General features: G+C 40.5%; 1 protein-coding gene across 2 annotated transcripts in view; it reads right to left on the bottom strand.

Annotated features, from left to right (window-relative positions):
• The window catches only part of cacna1bb (calcium channel, voltage-dependent, N type, alpha 1B subunit, b), a 400,044-nt gene that overhangs the window by 165,091 nt on the left and 214,617 nt on the right, over positions 1 to 20,336 (bottom strand). For both annotated transcript variants that reach the window (XM_063211051.1, XM_063211050.1), the window contains exon 32: positions 10,575 to 10,776. In XM_063211051.1, the coding sequence (XP_063067121.1) occupies positions 10,575 to 10,776 (202 nt within the window). The remainder of the gene's footprint in view (positions 1 to 10,574; positions 10,777 to 20,336) is intronic.

The following is a 20,336-nucleotide window of genomic DNA, read 5'->3' as shown; positions in this document are numbered from 1 at the left end:
CTGGATTTTGCTGAGAACTACAGCTTTGTGGTGCAGGATGCTGTTCAAGGGTATCATTGGGAAAATTCCCAGGCGACTATTCATCCTTTTGTTGCTTATTTCAGGGATGAAACTGATGAACTGCATCATGAGTGCATGTGTGTTATAAGTGATTGTCTACAGCATGACACAGTAACAGTTCACAGATTCCAGAACGACGTCCTGAGCCACCTGCGGAAGATAGCACCCCAAGTAAGCAAAATCTCTTACTTCTCAGATGGAGCTTCATCCCAGTAATTTCATCCCAATTTAAAAAACTTTGCAAATCTTGTATATCACCACCATGACTTTGGATTTGAAGCGGAATGGCATTTTTTTGCTACATCCCATGGAAAAAATGTCTGTGATGGTGTGGGTGGGACCATTAAAAGAGAGGCAGCAAAAGCCAGTCTGTAAGCTACAACTTCTGGACACATACTGACACCAGCTGATCTATAGAAGTGGGGCGTAGGACATATTAAACATGTTCATTTATTATTTGTATCAAATGAAGATGTCATCTCCCACACTGCTGAACAGAGGATGCGATTTGCAAAGGCCAAAAGAGTACCTGGTACTCGAGCATACCACTGTTACATCCCTACAGAGGACGGGAGACTACAAGTAAGTCGGGTGTCTGGGGAAGACAGTCAGCTGACGGTTCATATATTCTCTGAAGGAGCTGAGATGCCAATGTCTCCAGAACACACAAACACTGCATCAGCAGTGTCTCTCACATTAGAACAGTGCCATATTGGAAGCTATTTTGGACGCATGTATGATGACAAATGTTGGATTGGTATGATTCGTGACAAGAGTGAAGCAGAATCAGACATCCAGGTATGCTTCATGCATCCACCCTATCCCACTCCATCTTTTCTCTGGCCATCAAGAGAAGATATTTGTTGGATGCCATTGCAATGCATTGTTGCATTCCTCAGTGCACCTACAACTGTCAGTGGGAGGCAGTACCACCTTGATCTGAAAGACAGAGATGCTCTACATTCTGCACTTCAAATGAAACAGCAATGACGCTAATTATGAATTACTATTAATGATACATGATTTAAAATGAAATTCTATGTTTGTATTTTGCTTGATATACCTCTGATTACTTATTTCTGAAGTTTTTTTTCTTTCAGGTTTGATGTTAGTCATTTGGGAAAAAGAGCAGTTTGTCTCTATTCAGAGTGTAAAATAAACAAGAAAATGTCACATAAGACAAGTCTCATTGGCATTTTTAAAAAGAAGACTTCATGGAGAATGAAGAAAAAAAAAATCTGTGGACAATCCCACAAGGTGTTCTGGTGCTCTGAAAATGACACCCAAAATGATTTGTCAGACTTGTGAGGTCTTCTGGTCAAACACTTATGGGGTTTTCTTTCTATTAATAGGTTTTTATGAGAGTGTTCCTACTTGTCTCTACAAGGGAAAGAAATCAAGAGGCTATGTTGGGCACAAATATGTCTTCTGAAGGCCTAAACAGAGCACAGCCAAAAACTCCACAATATAACAAATTGTACTCTACAGTACAATTTGTATCATCTTTGTGGGAATGCTATGACGATGCAGGATCATACAGACCAAAACAGTTTTGCAACAAACTTTTCCTATCTATGTACCAGCATGCCAAATTTGAGCTTCCTACATGGTTTAGTTCTTGAGCTACATGCTTGTGAACTTTGACAAAAAAAGAGTGTGAACAAAATGGACACCCCCCCTCCACAGTAGAATTGGCTGTAACATGGAGAGTATACATCTTACATTCAAATAAATTTACAGTGTTTCTCTTAAGTACCATGGGTACACTCAGTAATATTTTCAGAATTTTTTGAGACCTAAGTGCGCGGGCTCTTGTTGATTTGGCGTGGAATGACCCATTAGCAAATGATTAAGAAAGCCCTTTGGAAGTGGCCGTTGAAGGCAGTGTGGCAGTAAGCCAATGAGTCTTAAAAATAGTTTGCGCCAACGTAATAAAAAGGGCAAATGTGTGCGAGTTGGCTATGTGTTTCAACCCACTCGTAGGATCTGGTATCCGGTTCCGGATCAGGCAGGATCTTAACCAGTGGATCCGGTATCCGGCAGGATCCTAAAAATCAGGATATGGTGCATCTCTAGAAAGGGCCCCCCTGTAAATACATAGTGCTATGAGAACAATTGGCATCGGCAGACGCTTTTCACAGGGGCATGTGACCCCACTGTAATAGCCTGCTATTAACCCCTTTGCACAGAGTGTCTGTTACAACCTGTCAGCAAAATTGTAAAGATCAATTCTTAATCAGTTACTTACATCTCTCTGCTCTGTCATAACAATGCTGTTATGGTGTAGTTAGGCTAAGTCATTTCGTGAAAAAAGTGAATGGACCGGTGGGCCCATCTGCATCAAGGCAATGAAAGTAGGCCTGAATTAAGTAAGAAAAAATAATTTGGCTACGCTGACTTATTGAGAAACAAGTTAATAAAGATACATTGATTAAAACGTAATTATTTGCTTTTTATTGCTACTTGATACGCTTTTCTAAAATAAATAACTGCCAAAAAAATTTGCTCGCGCGCTCACATTACCTTTTCTATGCCCTACTGTGCCCCTGTATAGTATTGGGTCTGCTGACGACCCTGATGAGAACCCGGGACAACCTATCCCTTTGTCCCCCCTGTCGGCTTCCCTGCATGGAGTCAATCAAAGTCTGGCAACAGTCTGCAGCTCAGCTCAGCTTAATTGTACTAGCTTCCAGAATTCCTCTGCATTTCTTGGTTTTGCCATATGAACAGCAGTGAACAGTTTTCTATGAGATTAAGGTCGGGCAATTGTGCTGGCCCCTCCATTAGTTGGATTCTGTTTGTCTGGAGCCATGATTTTGGTCGCTTGCTGGTGTATTTGGGGTCATTGTCTTGTTGAGGCATCCACTTCATAGGCATTTCCTAATCAGTGTAGGGCAACATTACCACTGCCAGTATCCTGATGTACTCAAACTGACCCATGATCCCTGGTATGCGGTTAACAGGACCAACGTAGAACAAAAACATCCCCATCATGATACTTGCACCATTATTAGATAATATTAGATGAGATTGTTCTTTTGGGGTCTAACGGTACATGCACACAGGGACGGCACGTTTCCTTAACGTCTCCATGAGCAGTGCAAGTCCGAGAGGTTTGTGGGCTGCCTTGCACACTACACAGTCAATGTCCACGTTCTATCCGCGGGCAGCAGCCATTCATTTTCAATGGAGCCAGCACATTGAATGTGGACGTCCGCGCAGGAAAATAGACTATAGTTCTATTTTCAAGGAGCAACGCCGACATGTCTGGGCGGGACGGACATGCGCCGTGCTTACACCGCGCTCCTGTGTGCAAGGCATGATTTGTTTTCATGTATTCTAACAGTTTCGGACTGATAACGGACAGCGCCGTTGGTGTGAATGCAGCATATAACAGTTTGTCAGACATCCTGCAAACCGAAGACGGTGAAGCGTGATTGTGCAAGCATCATGACAGGGGGATTTTCACACTGTGGTGTTGGTCCTATTTACCACATGCCAGGGATCATGGATCAGTTTGAGTACATCTAGACCAGCACCATGTGCAAGAGCAAGTGCAAGGACAAGCACACTCTCTGTGTCTATCACTGGTCATTTTTCCATCAGTTTTTTTTATTCTTTACTGATTATTCTTTAAGTGCTGGAACTCTTGAGCCGGGTTCAGTCATCGCTTCAAACTATTTCCATCAACTTTGTATTGAAACAACTTTCCTCTGACCGAAAAAAAAACAGTCGTTACAACAGTAGCTGTTTTTCCGTCATGTGTCACACAATCTTCTCGATGCGCATCACATTATGCAATCATGTTTTTTAATGGAAAATGCACTTCTATTTGTCTCTTTCTCACGCACAAACATGCTACCTATAGGATGGACATCCAGGGTTCAGATACTAAAACCCCCATCACATACTGTATTTGCTCCAGTCAATTCAAAGTACCACCTGATCCTAATTACCATATCCCTTCAGTCAGGTTGATAAGGTATTTAGTGATATAACCTTTGTCAGCAGCACAAGCAGAAGGGGTATCTGGAAGCATATTCTCACTTTCTCAATCCAGATTACCTGTTACTGCTTACCCGGACCAGTATCACACTCTCTCTCTCTCTCTCTCTCTCTCTCTCTCTCTCTCTCTCTCTCTCTCTCTCTCACACACACACACACAGACACACACACACACACACACACACACCAATTTCACACACACCAGTTTTCAGTTTTCAGTCCTTCCGAGCTACTAGTCTGGCCAAGCGGTGCCGACTTCAAATTTGTGAGCAGGGTTTACCCACCTCTGTCGAAGTAGAAAATAAACATAATGCATTTTTACAGGTATTGTACTTTCTGAATTCATTCATTTATATGCATAGACTACAAATCAAATGTTACACTTGCTACAGTATATCACGAAAGTGAATACACCCCTCACAGTTTTGCAGATTTTTGAGTATATGTTTTCATAGGAAAGCATTACAGAAATGTAACTTTGACACAGTGATTAGTGACCTTTTAACAACATATGTAACCGCTTAAATTTCTTGTTCACTCAGAAAAAAACAAATTTGTTTATCTTGGTCTCTTCAGATCACACAACATGGTTCCAGTGATTCATATGTAACCGCTTAAATTTCTTGTTCACTCAGAAAAAAACATATTTGTTTATCTTGGTCTCTTCAGATCACACAACATGGTTCCAGTGATTCATATCCTTGGTCTGTTCATCTCTCTTGAGACCAAGATAAACAAATTTGCTTTAGATGGTGTCAAGCATGTGTGGTGGTAAACAAGTGAGTTTTACAAAAAAGGTGTATCCTCTCATAAGCCAAGCATGGTAGTGGGACTGACATGGTTTGGGGATGCATGAATGCTGTCAACATTGGCAATCTGAAATACACCTAAAAGAAACATACATGTCAACATGCACTGTGACTACTGAAGCAGATCATGATATTCTCCATAGGATTGCATTCAAATCTCACACCAATCTATTTAAGCCAGATGCAGACTCAAAATGTAAAAGTTCAATGCAAAGAAAGGTTGAAACGCACACTGATGACCTCCCTTGTCAACCCTTTTCATTTCGTTTCATTTCGAGACGATTCGAGCCAACATAGCCCCTTCTCTACCGGATTTTAATCTGGGGTGTACTCACTTTTGTGAGTACATGTTCAAACATTAATGGCTGTATTTTGTTTTTTTCTGAGTGAACAAGAAATTTAAGCGGTTACATATGTTGTTAAAAGGTCACTAATCACTGTGTCAAAGTTACATTTCTGTAATGCTTTCCTATGAAAACATATACTCAAAAATCTGCAAAACTGTGAGGGGTGTATTCACTTTCGTGATATACTGTATATAGCCTGCATTTGGCCATTTCCTCAAAGTTGAAGTACCGGCGTTGTCTGCCATTTTGCATTTTCTCCCAGGAGTCAGATTCACAAAGTACCCGGGTGTACGTTTAAGGGCGTACCACAATAATAATAATAAAAAATATTCCAATTCCTAAAAAAAATGAAGGAAAAAAATATATAAATAAAGCACTCAGTGGTCCGTGGAATTTCGCCTCACTGATTCTTGAGAAAGTGGCTAAAACAGGTTGTAATATTGACAGAAAAAAACAAAGTGAATTACAAAATTATATGGTATATCCTTGTTGACTAAGGTCTTGGCTTTTCAGAAATGCACAAGGCCAATCTCCCCATTTTGTATTTTTTTCAGGTATCAGGCTTTTCTCTGATCACACCTTGTTTTTTGTCAACACCGTCAGACACAATTAAAAGCAATTAAAATTGTATTGATTTGGTTGCATATGTATCTGGAGTTTTTAAGTGATTATGTGTATTTTTTGGTTCACACATATGCCTTTAAATGTTGAAAATTCACTTTTGTTCTATTTTAATACTGTTTCATGTGTTCTAATTTTAAAATATGTACCGTCATACGATGCTTACTTAACGCCTAAATAGAACAAACAATTTTTTGTAATTTCACAAATATTCCTGTAGGCTTAAATTGGCTATTACTTTGATAATTCAACAACTCCTAAGGAAAATGTTGTAAGCACATTCATTTAAAATGTCCAAAACTCCTTCTTATGGTGGTGACTTAAGAACTGACGGTGGTGACAGTAATCTGAGAGTGGTGAAAGTGGCCTAATTTGTGTGTGCACAGTATGTTTGTACATGTGTTTTTTCTTCATTAGTTAGATTCTCTAGGAAGTAGGCCACTGGTTCTTGAAAATGTGGCAAAAACAGGTTTTAAGTTGTTCAAATCCAAAATATAGAGGTGTATTATCATAGATGAAGGTCTTGGCTGTGCAGTGAATGTATCAAGCTCCACATGTTTAACATTTTTCATAAAATGTGCTCTTCCTTGTTTTGTCTACAGCGGCAGACAGAATTAGATGTAAAAACATATGTTTACTGTATTAAAGTGAATTACTTTAACAATTCAACATAACTGTAGATACGTATTGTATCCATATTCCTAAAACATGTCAAAAACATGTAGAACATGTGTTTTTTGGTGAACTCCATCAGATGTCACCACCGTCAGGTTTTCTGACAAAAAAAACCTCCAAATGCACCTCAGTGGTGGCTAGAGTATCATTTTGGATCACAATTATAACTAACATGCCTAGTAATGTTTCATTAACCAGCACAATTTAGTAAAATATGGAACAAGATGATGAGCGGAACAAAATCTGACGGTGGTGACATCTGACGGTGTGAGACAAAAAAAACACTCTTTTACATATTATGCATTGTTTGTTCACATTAGCCATTTCATTTTCGCTCTGTTTCTTGGGTGCTTCATACCTTTTCTGAGAAAGTATATATTAATTAACATTAATGTAATATAATACTATTAAAACATCCGACGGTGTTGACAGTTTATGGTTGGGACAGTACCAGTGTCCAAACAAATTAACAAATTGAGGACAAAATAGTAAACTTACAGGAGCTTCAGTGATGGTGAAGTATGCAGTAGACCTAAAGGTTTGAAAAGGGGTCCTCAGTAATGAAAATGCCCTTGTGCGTACCTGATTTTTTTGTCTTTTAGAAAAAATCTGACGGTGGTGACCAATATGCTGGACACATTTTGAGCAATCAGAAAATAGTAAATATTGTTTTACATGCACTATGCGCACATCTGTAGAACCAATTTAAAGGAGAAGTCCAGTTTTTTGAACATTAAGGCCATTTTCTGAGTGGTCTGCAATGTTTTAGAGTCCCCCTCACCGTTTATTTCATGTTTGCTGCAGTCTCTGTTATTTGGCTGATTTGGATTCGATCTCAACTAGCTTTAGAATGGTCGTCTATGGGCACCTGCAACTCTGTTCTTAAAATCACCTTTAACATTTGTTTTCAAGAATATGCAACTCACCAAGTGTTCAGCAGTATTCACTGGTGTTCCTTAACCATTTTTGTAGCGAAATATGAAAACAAATGTTTAAGGTGATTTTAAGAACAGAGTTGCAGGTGCTAGACTGCCATTCTAAAGCTGGTTGAGATTAAATCGAAATCAGCCAAATAACAGAGACTGCAGCAAACATGAAATAAACGGTGAGGGGGACTCTAAAACATTGCAGACCACTCAGAAAATGGCCTTAATGTTCAAAAAACTGGACTTCTCCTTTAATACGGTCTTCACACCATGGTGATATTGTTCAATTCTGTTAGTGATTTTTGTATTTTAAGTCAATTGAAATGATGATGCCAGTCCTTGGGACAGGCGTTTTTACAGGGTGTGGACAGGTTTATAGCCATGAAAAGTAATAAAATTACACTTAAATATTTCAAACAACTGTGTATTTGTGTAACAGACCCCTTGGCCATTACCTGGATTCATTTTGTTCGTGAAAATTTAGTTGATTTTCAACAGAATTAGCATTTTACTGCTGGGACATGTTTTTGCCAAACTTTCAAGAATTGGTGGCCTAATTTTTGCAATTTGGGGGAAAATGTGTCCTCCGGTGTGACATTATTGGTGTGACATTTCTGTAAGATACAATAAAATTACTAATATTCTGCACAAACATATCCGCCATGCTCTTTCTACTTTTGTTCCTTTAACCCCCACCCCACACACACACCACTACCCACCCGCACCCCCATCCCCACACGCCTATGCAGGCAGACAGGCCTATAGGCAGACAACTGTGATTTCACTGCATGGTTTCACTGTATTACTTGTAATAATGTGTGAATGTGACAAATAAATAAGGATTGAGTAACACATTCTATAAGCATGTCACACCGCAGGACATGAAGTAACACTACAGGAAATTCACTGCATTGTAGTCATTGTAATCATTTTGTATACATGACTGACCTCTGAACTTATGCTAACTAGATAATGATATCGTGTTTAATCTTAATATGTGTTCACACCACAGGACACCATAAAATTAACCTAAGCATTGTGTGACAGAAACATTGCAATATGTAGACATATTAAGAGGTTAATAGTCACCTTAAACTTCTACAGCACTCTCCAATAACTAAGGTACTAACTGGTTAGGACCCTGTCTGGTTAGTACCCTTGTAGTTGGCCTTGCAACTGCCCATCCACAAACCTGACATACATGTCACCCCACAGGACGCAATTTGTGTTACGAAATTGAACTTGTAGTTAATATTACTGTATTGAGTTTTTTCACATTCAAATATTTTAATACAAAGTTTATATTTATGCAATCATGCATAAATCATATATATATATATATTATATTCCAGGTTTTATTAATGTTACAGTCACACCGCAGGACATTTGACATATAAACCTTTACATAAATCTTAACATTTTTTCCTCTCATCTAAGACTAATATGAAACATAATGTACTCAACTTCTTTCATTTACATTTGTTTTTAAGAGGAAAAATAACAGTTTTGTAGGTTTTTAACCAATGTTACGTAAAATCAGGGCGTCACGTCAACCACTCACCAACAGAAATTGATTCAGGGACCTGTGAGAAGGCGTTTCTCTCTCTTCTCACGTGCTGCGCTTTAAACACGCAGGGACCACTGTCGCTTTAATAGCGTGGAAGATACAGAGACTCTATCATCCAGTTGCACACACAAACACACACACACACACACACACACACACACACACACACACACACACACACACACACACACACACACACACACACACACACACACACACACACACACACACACACACACACACACACTCGTACTGACACGGAGCTCTCATGATTGCGTGATGAGATCATGCACGTATAGATCTGGTGGTCCTCCATCCACACCTTGATTGGCCAAGCTGAGCGGCTGGAGCATTGTCCTTCTCTATAAAAACATTCCTCAGCGTTTGGGAGCATTGTCAGAACATTAGGAAACAAGTTTTGGCCCAAGGTAACTTTGTATGTGGGGTCAGAGACGCGCCGTTTGCAAAGGTGAATCTGGCCGATTTCAGCCTTGCTGAAGCTCCCTCAGATCATCTCCTATCCTTGGCCAAATTTCACATCTAATCCAACACCTGGTCATCTAATGGTTAGCTAGAGACCTGGAGAGGTATATGAACCACAGTAACTTGCACCTGCTGTGAAATGTGGCAGAAAATAGGTGATTATCTGAGGGTGCCTCAGCATGGCTGAAATCGGTCAAATTAATTGTTGCAAATGATGCGTCTCTGATCCCACAAACAAAGTTACTTTGGGACAAAACATGATTCCTTCTGTTCTGACAACGCCCCTGAACGCTGAAGACAATTTTTTTAGAGAAGGACACTGCTCCAGCCACTCAGCTTGCCAATCAAGGTGTGGAGGGGGGACCACCAGATCAATACCCTAACATGGTCAGCCCAAACTCCAGGCCCGAAACCCCATGAAAACCTCTGGATATGATCAAGATGAAGCTGGAAGGTCACAAGCCATCGACCCAAGCTCAGCAACTTCAATTCTTGCACCAGGCCTAGAATAAAGTCATCCAAGAACAATGTGAAGGAGTAATGGAACGCATACCAAAACCTATGAAAGCTGTGACTACAAATCGGGCTTATTCCACCAAATATTGATTTCTGAACTCTTCCTAAGTTTCATACATTGCTAATATGTTGTTTTATAGTTAATATCATCTTGTTTTTGTTGCCTTTTTTGAAATTTGGAAACATTGCATCTTATGTGTTATTTTGACAATTTTTGAGATTTTCGGCAAATAAATAATCTAAATGACAATATTTCCTTTCGAAAATCAGAGGAAATGTTGTCGGTAGTTTATAGAATGAAATGACAATGTTTGTTTTACTCAAACCCATACAAATCCATAACAAAATCAGAAAAACTGACAATTTTGAAGTGGTCTCTCAATATTTGCCACCGCTGTAGGTGTTGTGCTGCATGATTTTTTCAATGAAAAAAGTGTGCCCTGGCACATGTATTTTTTGTCAGAAAAGACGTGTCCACATGTACTCCAGTAGCTCAAGTGTCGCACACATCTGTCGGGCAAATAGGCTGTCGGCCCGACCTCCAGTGTAAATGCTGGTGCAGTACCTCATTCTTCTCCAGACTGCAGTCGGACATGGCCTTGTCTCCTTGCTCCTGGAAGGTGATGATAATCAGAGCCACGAAGATGTTGACAAAGAAGAACGGGAATACCACAAAGTAGACCACATAAAAGATGGACATCTCCATGCGGAACCCTGGGCTGGGGCCTTGGTCCTCGTCGGTGGCGTCCACAGAGTGCTTCAGAACACTGAGGGGAACATGGCAAAGAAAAGGCTTTGGTAACACTTAACTTGATACAGGCGCCATATGCATTACTATACAGTATCATATCAGTGTCATGACACAGTCATGGATGAGTCATAAGCATGTCAATGTCATAAATGATTTTCAGGAAAAGTTAGCCTTGTTTGGGCTGTCCATAACCGAATGTCACTTGATGACAACGACGGTTATACAATGTTTGACAATGGCTACGTTTACATGATGGTTTTAATTCCGAATTATTATTTCAGAATTAAACAGTTCAGAATTAAAGTTATTTTCCTTCGAGGAGGATGCAGGACACCGAAGATGCACGTGTGGGCGAGCGAAATTTGACATAGGGGCCAAACTATAGGAGCCCCCTTTACCACCGGGACAACTGGTAATCTTCAGCCCCCAAAGTAGTATCCTCTGCTGGGGTCAATGCCTTTGGATGTACACCTCTGTTCTGGATGAGCAAAAATGCTTATGATTGCTTACTTAGCTAGCTTAAAACATTGAGTGGTCAAATGGTAATGTGGACTAACATTTTTCAGCTAAATCAGTTCGTGGTGCATTGATTCATCATGTACCCAACGAGCATCCATGGAAGGACCGGAATTGTTTTTAAAGCGTAATAAAAGGTTACATGGCAGAGGAATACGTTTATTGGGAATTAAAAGAGGAATAAATCTTTTAATTTAATTCCGAATAAACCTCATTCCGATTCGGGAAGTGTTTATGTGATGCTTTTGAAGCTGAATTAATTTAAATCAGAATTAAATGTCCAATGTAACCAAGGCCATTGAAATGCCTGATGGGACAGTAGGAAGACCTGCATTTGCGGAATGCAGTGGGCGTGCTGGTAAATAGGGCTTAAAGGTGCACTGCACTGGTAGGATTGTGGCCAGAGTGGGTATTACAACTATGCTGCTCATTGAAAATTTGATCTTTTCATGAATATTCACTAGAGATGCACCGGATCCTGATTTTTAGGATCCTGCCGGATACCGGATCCACTGCTTAAGATCCTGCCGGATCCGGAACTGGATAACGAATCCTACGAAAGGGTTGAAAAACATAGCCAAATCGCACATGCGGGCCCTTTTTATTACGTTGCCGAAAACTATTTTTAAGACTCATTGGCTTACTGCCACACTGCCTTCAATGGCCGCTTCCAAAGGGCTTTCACTCCATTCAGCGATTGGGGTTGTGAAAGACTGACTGAAAAGCCTAGGCTACGTAAGAAGTAGAGATTCCCCAGGTCCTGATTTTTAGGTAACTGCCGGATACCGGATCCACTGCTTAAGATCCTGCCGGATCCGGATAGTCTGAAAAACCCTATTATCCTGCCGGATCCGGAACCGGAACTGGATCTTGGATCCTGTACATCTCTAATATTTACTAAATGATAAACTAATATTGACTAGTATGACCAGTCCAGTAAGTTTTGCAGCTAATAATTAGCCTAGTAAAATAGCGGCACCAGTTGGTGGCAAAAAATGTTTAACCTGCGACTGGTCTAGCCTCGAATCGTCGACGTGATCTGCCAGATTGCCCTGAATCTGGCAAACCAATCACAACGCAGAGATTTGTTTTGAATAAAAGCGGGCAGGGTTTTGAGGGAGTGACGACGAAGCTAGCGATGCTGGGGACACAATAACAAGAATGATTGAACAGCTCTATTATCAGTTGCGCTGGTCAGAGCGTTGGCCCATAGGCACAGACATGGTTTCAACGGGAACAACGGGTTGTTCTCATCAACAATCTTCGGATGTATCATTCATCGGGGCCAGACTTAATTAAACATCCAATCTCATATTTAGTCTGGTTTATCAGGCTAGCTAAAAATGCCTATTTCTGGAAATTCAAAATTGCAAGGTGAAGAACCACCTTTTCATGTATGAAAAGTGCAATTTTCCCTGCCATAGAGATACTAAATTTAATGGTGGTGGTAAGTACTCATGAAAAAGAAAAACATTTGTGAATGGGCAGCATGAATTGTGGAATGAAACTGCTAAAATATTACCCAGTGCACCTTTAACAAGTTAGGCTGGAGCAACATTCTTTAATGCTCTGTAACCAAGAAGAATTTTGAAATCGTCCGTCCGTCTGTAACGCATTCTTTCAATCGACTAAAACACGATCTTCACTGTCATCCACACATCTTTGTCCACATGTCGGACTTGTTTATTATTGTAGTTTTTGGATTTGTGTGTAGAGTTTTGAGAATTCGAGACACGAAAAATGTAAAATACTAACAAAAAACATGCACGCAGAGGCACGCACAGTGAATTTCCACAAGCAGAAATGTACCTCCAAATTTGATGCATGACCTAGGCCTGGGCCATATGAGAAAAACTTAGATTTCGATTATTTCTCCCAAAAATTTTCGATTTCGATTTTAATCACGATATGAATAAAATCAAAATATACATTTTTTTTTTTCCGGGGTAGGGGGGCATGAAGGACATAAATCCAACACATGGATTGTGAAAATGGTGCAAGGTATGACACCTAGAAAGGACTTTATAAAGTCTGTTCCAGGGAAAATAGCAAACTGCACAGAACTGCAGACAAATATGGATAATCTCAAGAAGAGACATAGGCTACACAAGTTTATTGTATAAATATAATACCCACAGCAGATATTTAGTTTCCATTGACAGGATGGGAGAAAAAATCTCTCATACAGGGCCTCTATTTTCCTGGAGCACTGTGGGGTGAGGTGCCTGCCTTGTTCTCATTGCCACCCTTAAGTATATGCTTAGCCTATCTGTTAGCCTATATTTGCAGACTGCATTCGTAAAGATGTATTTCTTAGTGAGAAAACCAATAAGCCTGAAGATAACACTTTTCAAACAAATGTTGCTTAATATGACTTTGTTTATGTAGCTCTCACATGCATAATGAGAATCAGATGCAATACTATGGACCCAGCAAAGAGGATATCTCATGTTTTGTCAACAAGAAAATGGCACATTTGATGCAATGTTGATTAAATGCAACAGCCAATAATAAATCGTCAAGTTGCTCATAACTTTGTTTGTAGTCTTAAAGGGACACTGTGTGAGATTTTTAGTTGTTTATTTCCAGAATTCATGCTGCCCATTCACTAATGTTACCTTTTTCATGAATACTTACCACCACCATCAAATTTCAAGTATTCATTATGACTGGAAAAATTGCACTTTTCATATATGAAAAGGGGGATCTCCATGGTCCGCCATTTTGAATTTCCAAAAATAGCCATTTTTAGCTGCAAAAATGACTCTACTTGGACCATACCAGAAAATATTTGTTTATTACTTAGTAAACTTTCATGTAAAGATCAAATTTGGCAATAGGCAGCCCAGTTTCAATGAGCAGCATAGTTGCAGTACCTTTTTACATTTCCTGCACAGTGGCCCTTTAAGAGGGGCTTAGCATTCCAAACGAACTATAGACCCCTTGCACCTCCCTTGACAACCGTCGTCAGGACGAACTCAGAGGACAATCGCGCTCCGAACTCTGAATGCAGCCTGTTGGAATAGCCAGAATACTAGGCCTAGATCAAGTACGTTTGCATGCGGGACAATTTCCCCCTAAAAATTAAAATGATCTTATTATAGGGAACAAAACATCATCTGCACTTGACAGACTAGACCGGTATTCTTCTGTAAGCTTCCGTTGTAACGGTGCGTTTCAAACTTTCTCACCAAATGAAATGACGTGCTCGAGCTACAGGCACTGCAAGTTCATGTCGCTTGCTTTGTAGGCTACATTTCACGCCTTGCCTGACTTTTTTGTGAAATGTCACGAGAATGTCTCAAATAGGCTACGGTACTATAAATGTGGATGATGTTTAGACAGTCTAATCCACTCACGGACCAGCCTATTTTGCAGTGGTGGCGCCAACTGGGGAATGAGATCATGCGGATGCTGGCAGGGAAAAATAGATATAGCCTACGCGTAATATAGCCTAAACAACGTTCAAAGTTTAGGCCTATGCCTTATGTTAATTTAGACAGGGTGTAGTCAGAGTAGTAGTCAGCGTGGAGCTAGGAGCCAATGGTAGGCTAACAGAATAGACAGCGTGAGGATTGCCCAAAGCGACTGTGCATAATGCACAGTGATTTGCTGTTGGAAAGCGCACTGGAGTCATAGACATATATCCTATTTGCGTGACCATCAGCACACCAAACATTCAATTTTATGCAAACAAAAAATCCTTACTAGGACACTGTATTTAACCAAAAACAACACGCAACGCGGCGCAGGTCACGGGAAGTTGTTCTCTGACTGTTCAGCCTATCCGTCAAACACTGGGAACACTGATGATGGGCTAGACCCAAAACCTTTGCATACCACTTTTTGTTTTGGCTTCTCTTTATTTTCAGCTTTTAATACAGTTTCACTGAACAGCATCAAGCTCCTGTGTGCGACTCCCCTATCTTTACACTGCATTTTTGGTTTGGAATTACGCACCGAGCGAAACTTCTCATGTAAGACAAAGGAGCGGACGCCATCTCTACATTTATCAAACAAATCATCATTGTCCACTCAAGGTGTGTCTATGAACATCTTATGAATAAAAATGTGAAGGGTGAAATTATCCACTGGGTTGCTAACCAAGGAAGCAATGATAATATCGCAATGGCAAAATATAGGCTATGCATGCGCAATAGCAATTATAACGGCAAGCGGGGATGTTCAATAAGGCAAGGGAAAGGGGATGCCCCTTGTTCCAATAGCAACAAGATGGTCATCAATGCTGGGCAAATTCATTAAATTCCACTCACTAAATGTAACATTAATCAAAGTTGTGCAGCGAGTGAGATGGTTTGATCAAAAAGCCATCACAAAGCCATCAAGTGTATTAGGGGCCGCGCTCAGTGTGCGTCTTCAGTGGCAATGGGACCATTGATGTGGACTCTGTCAGCGCCTGCTGTTTTTTGTAGGCAACTTTTCGCTGCACTATTCCAACTTGGCAAATGTCTCACAGAAAGCATGTAGGCTTAAACACAGTGGTGTTGGAAGAAACGCAAACGATCGAAAACAGGACCTTCATGGTTTTAACCGAGATTGTAGCCTATGCACAACAGACTGGCCATTGACTCCACACTGTAGACTCTTAATCTGATCTTGTATAGTTTCATATATTACGGCGTAAACGTTGCGCATTGTTTATTTACGCGTGGATTGTATACTTCTCTCAGCATGATCTCATTTCTCAGTTGGCGCCACCACTACAAAATCTAGAGTCTGTGGGGCTATTTCTAATCGCCATCCCTATTTTTATGACAAGGACATTAACATGAACATATTTGTAACATTATCTTGACATTTCACCAAAAAATAAGACAGCATTGAAATGTATAGGCTACACGGTTCTAACAAAGCAAGCGACATGGATTTGCAGTGCCTACAGCTCGAGCGCGTCAATTCAGTTCAGTGGTCCTTTGGCGAGAAAGTTTGAAGCACAACGGAAGTTTACAGAGGAATATCGGTACTGTCAAGTTCAGATACTGTTTTTTTCAAGAGTCTGATTATTTTAATTCTGAGGGGGGGAATTGGTCCGTCTACAAACGAAATTGCCGACCGCTGATCTACAGTAATCTGGCTATTCCAACGGGCCACGCACTGAGTTCGGAGCGCGATTGTCCTCTGAGTTCGTCCTGACTACGGTTGTGAAGGGAGGTGCAAGGGGTCTACTTGGGGACTGTTTAAAGGTGTGAAAAGTTTATCAAGCAATTCGTTTTTAAGTACCACTAGCCAGCAGAGCTCAAAAACACAATTTGCCTTCATTTGTGTTAGCAACTAGCTAGTAGCTACAGCTACTGCTAAACCAATTCGAAGTCCTAACACACTGTTTGCAATCAAATGTGGGCCATTACAAACGAGGCATAGAGAACTTTGTAAATAATTTATTTACAGGCTCTGATACCGTCCTTCCCTTATAGTCTACCTTACAATCTCTGATACCACCCTCGTAGTCACTACTGTCTGAAGCCTGCAGTGACTGGCAAAGAGGGAGAATCAGACTGAGGGGGCGGGGCATGGCACGCTTCTTCCTAGCGCCTGGGGTACGATGTCAAAATAAGAGTAAACAGCGCGATCGGATTTTTAAAAAATGAGGGTTTTTTTAATGCGCATCGAACGTCTAATTTTTAATCGTAGAACATTTTGACATCACGATTCAAATTGAAATCGTCCAGGCCTAGCGTAACCCCTTTTGCTAATTGCAGTACCCCCTAATGGCCAGCTCTGCCGGTAGCAGTAGAGGGTTCGAGGTGAGGGCCTACAGCAGACTGTGTAGTACTCAGCAGACTGTGAAGAATGTGTTCGTCAAAATCCATCTCAATTTGTAGTAAAAGGCACATTTTTCAATTTTCACAAAATCCAAAATGGCAGACGTTCTATAACTGTTGATATGACGTCATAGTGCTTTGGATTCGTCTTGACCCAAGGATTCCAACGGTACCATCAGATTTCAAATGGAGCGTATGGTTCAAAATGTAGCTAAAACTTTGACCTGTTGGTGGCTCTAGAGAGTTTGAGCTAGAGACCTGTAATTTCTTGTGGTAGGTCACGAGATAGACAAGAACATTCTGACTGGGATTCTGACAAGGGGTTCCCAAGATATGACCTCACTTGGCTCACACTGGCTGTCACGGCCAATCGAAAACATTTGTGCAAAATCCACTCAATAACTTTTTTTCATCTTGGTCCAAAGATCATGTGTACCAACGTGGAAAAACTGTCCAGGCGGAAAATGATGTCACAGACTGTGTTGGATTCGTCTCGGCCCAAGGATTCCAGATTTCAAATGGAGCGTACGGTTCAAAAGTTACAAGCAGAAATGTGCCTGCAACTTTGGCCAGCTGGTGGCACTAGAGCATTGGGGCTGGGGACCTATAAATTCTTGTGGGTAATGTTGAGTGGGTCTAGAACCCCCAATACTCAAATAGCGGCCCGCGGGGCATCTATTTTTGGCCCTCGAATAATTGTGAAAAAAAAACAAAACAAAATTTTTGGTCCGATCGCGCTGTTGGCTCTTATTTTGAAAGAAACGTGCTGTGCCCCGCCCCCTAAGCTAGTTTCTCCCTCTTTCTTTGCCAGTCACTGCAGGACAGGCTCCGGACAGAACAGAAGCACCCACGAGGGTGGCATTAGAGGTTGTGAGGTAGACTACAAGGGAAGGACTGTATCAGAGCCTGTAAATAAATTATTTACAAAGTTCTCTATGCCTCGTTTTTGAAAGTAATGGTCCACATTTGATTGCAAACAGTGTGTTAATCTAAACACTCTGTGAAGCATCCTTGGGTGTTTTGAAAGGCGCTATACAGGGCTGTACATTAAGACCAATTGGTCGCATATTGAGCCTAAAATTTTGACTGTGCGAGAAAGAAAAATAAAACGGGCGCACCTGTACGAGTATGCATTTCAACCCTTTCATTCGCATTTTGCTCCTGAGTTCGAGTACATGATTGTGAGAGCTGCTCATTTTTTCCACAGCCTGTCTGATAGACAGCATCAAACTCCATTGGGAACGCACTTCAAAAAAGACGGTCAATGTTGCTTGAATTCCGTGTTGGCTAAGATTGAGCCATCTCTGCTCCCGTAGCTCAGGAAAAAACCCAGAATCGCTTCGCACAGATCCCTGGTGGCAACAGTTACAAGGTGCGCATGCCTCATCTCTCAGTCGGATGTTCTGTGCCAACACTTATACAGCTTTTCGAAATGGACTGCTGTTTAAAACGTTCAAATGCGGGAGTTTGCATTGCTAACAGGAAACCTCTTGAATCCGATAGTGAAATAGCCACTCGGTTTGCTAGCTCATGTGGTTTAAAAGACGGCGTTGTTTGAGCTGTTTTGGCGTTTCCCAAACCGCTGTCTTCGCAATGACTTCGCAAAAAAATGCAATCGCAATCAAAGTAATCAAGTCAACATATAGTCCGAGGAGCATGCACAAGTAGTGTGCAGTGCGCGCAAATTTAAAGTCTAGTTGGTCCAGTAGGCCCTAGCTACCGGTGCTGTAGGCTATTAAAAAGAGCAGCCAACACAGTGAGATAATTTTGCTGCTCCCAGTTTCATTTCACACCGTTCCAACCCATGCGTTTGAGGAAACAAAAACTAGGCTATAATAAAGCCCGTTGGATTAACGTGTTGTAGGCTATGTTTAAGATTTAGTCAATCTAGTTCAGTAAGCTTGTGATTTACATGCTTTTAATCACGAAGTTATAGCCTAATAATAATAATAACAACAATAATAATAATAGGCCTAATAATAGTAATAGTAATGGGAACTGTGATTTATGGCATATAGCAGTGGTTCCCAACACGTTTTATCCATTTGACCATTTGACGTTTGACCATTTTATCCTGAACTTTTGGGGACCCCATTTTTTTCACAACCAAAACCATGACTGAGCAAACTTGCTGGCTATTAAAAAAAAAAAAAAAACAGTGGATATTTCTGACAGTATAAGACTACAATAGCTATGGATTGTTAATTAGTGATATTTATTGGTATTTTTTTTTTATTTCACACCTAGACATTTCAGGGGAGCCCATTGGAATTCCAGGTGACCCCATACCCCAGTGTTGGAAAAAAATGTGACATATAGCCTAGGCCAGGGGTATCAAACTCATTTTGTTCCGGGGGCCGCATACAACCCATGTGGACCTCAAGCGGGCCGCATTACTAACATCATCGCAAAAAAAAAAAAAAAAACGTAAAGCAGAGGATTAGTGTTCAGTACTATCACGTTTTAAGTGTGTTGAATATGTAGAAAGCAATGCAATACTGATAATCCTATGCAAAATTACCTTGACTTCATTCATTCATTGGCAACCGTCAATTAATTAAATATGGGACATTTCATTTTGACAGGGGGTCTGGGGGTTTTCCCCCAGAAAATTTAGTATTTCTTATATGTAATTTCCTGCATTTTCACGCATTCTAACATCCCGTTTCCAGTTTGAGCTTAATAGGAACCAATACAAATCCTATTATATGTATTATTTAATTACAACCAATACCAATACAATACGAATAAGAAGTATTAACATTTTATCTCTGTATATGAGGTCTATAATATATGAGCTTTATGAAATGCCTGTTACAGTACAAATTCACTATTTATAATAGAAGTGTGATGTGCACTTTACTACATATATATACAGTGTAACAGAGGGACCATTGGGTTAATGTCATGCAGGTTTCGATTTTGCCCCGAGGGCCGTAATTGCGCATTTCGGTTATTTCATTTAAAAAAAAAAAGAAAAAAGTAAAAAAAAAAAATTAAAAAAAAATTTTTTTTTACATCCGGGCCGGATGGAACCCTCCCGCGGGCCGGATGCGGCCCGCGGGCCGTATGTTTGACACCCCTGGCCTAGGCCATTGTGCATGAAGATGAAGAAACAAGCAATGGTGCAATAAGCACAGTATTTTACATACCACCTGTGCTCCTAGTGAAAAAGCTTAACGTACAGCCCTGCTATATAAAACGAAAGTATTATTACTATTATTATTATTATATGTTAGGACTTCGAATTGGTTTAGCAGTAGCTGTAGCTAGCTGT

This window comes from Engraulis encrasicolus, chromosome 11 (assembly GCF_034702125.1).
Source record: "Engraulis encrasicolus isolate BLACKSEA-1 chromosome 11, IST_EnEncr_1.0, whole genome shotgun sequence".
Lineage (NCBI taxonomy): Eukaryota > Metazoa > Chordata > Actinopteri > Clupeiformes > Engraulidae > Engraulis > Engraulis encrasicolus.
Note: the sequence above shows the minus strand (reverse complement) of the source record. Positions and strands in the feature narration are given on the sequence as shown.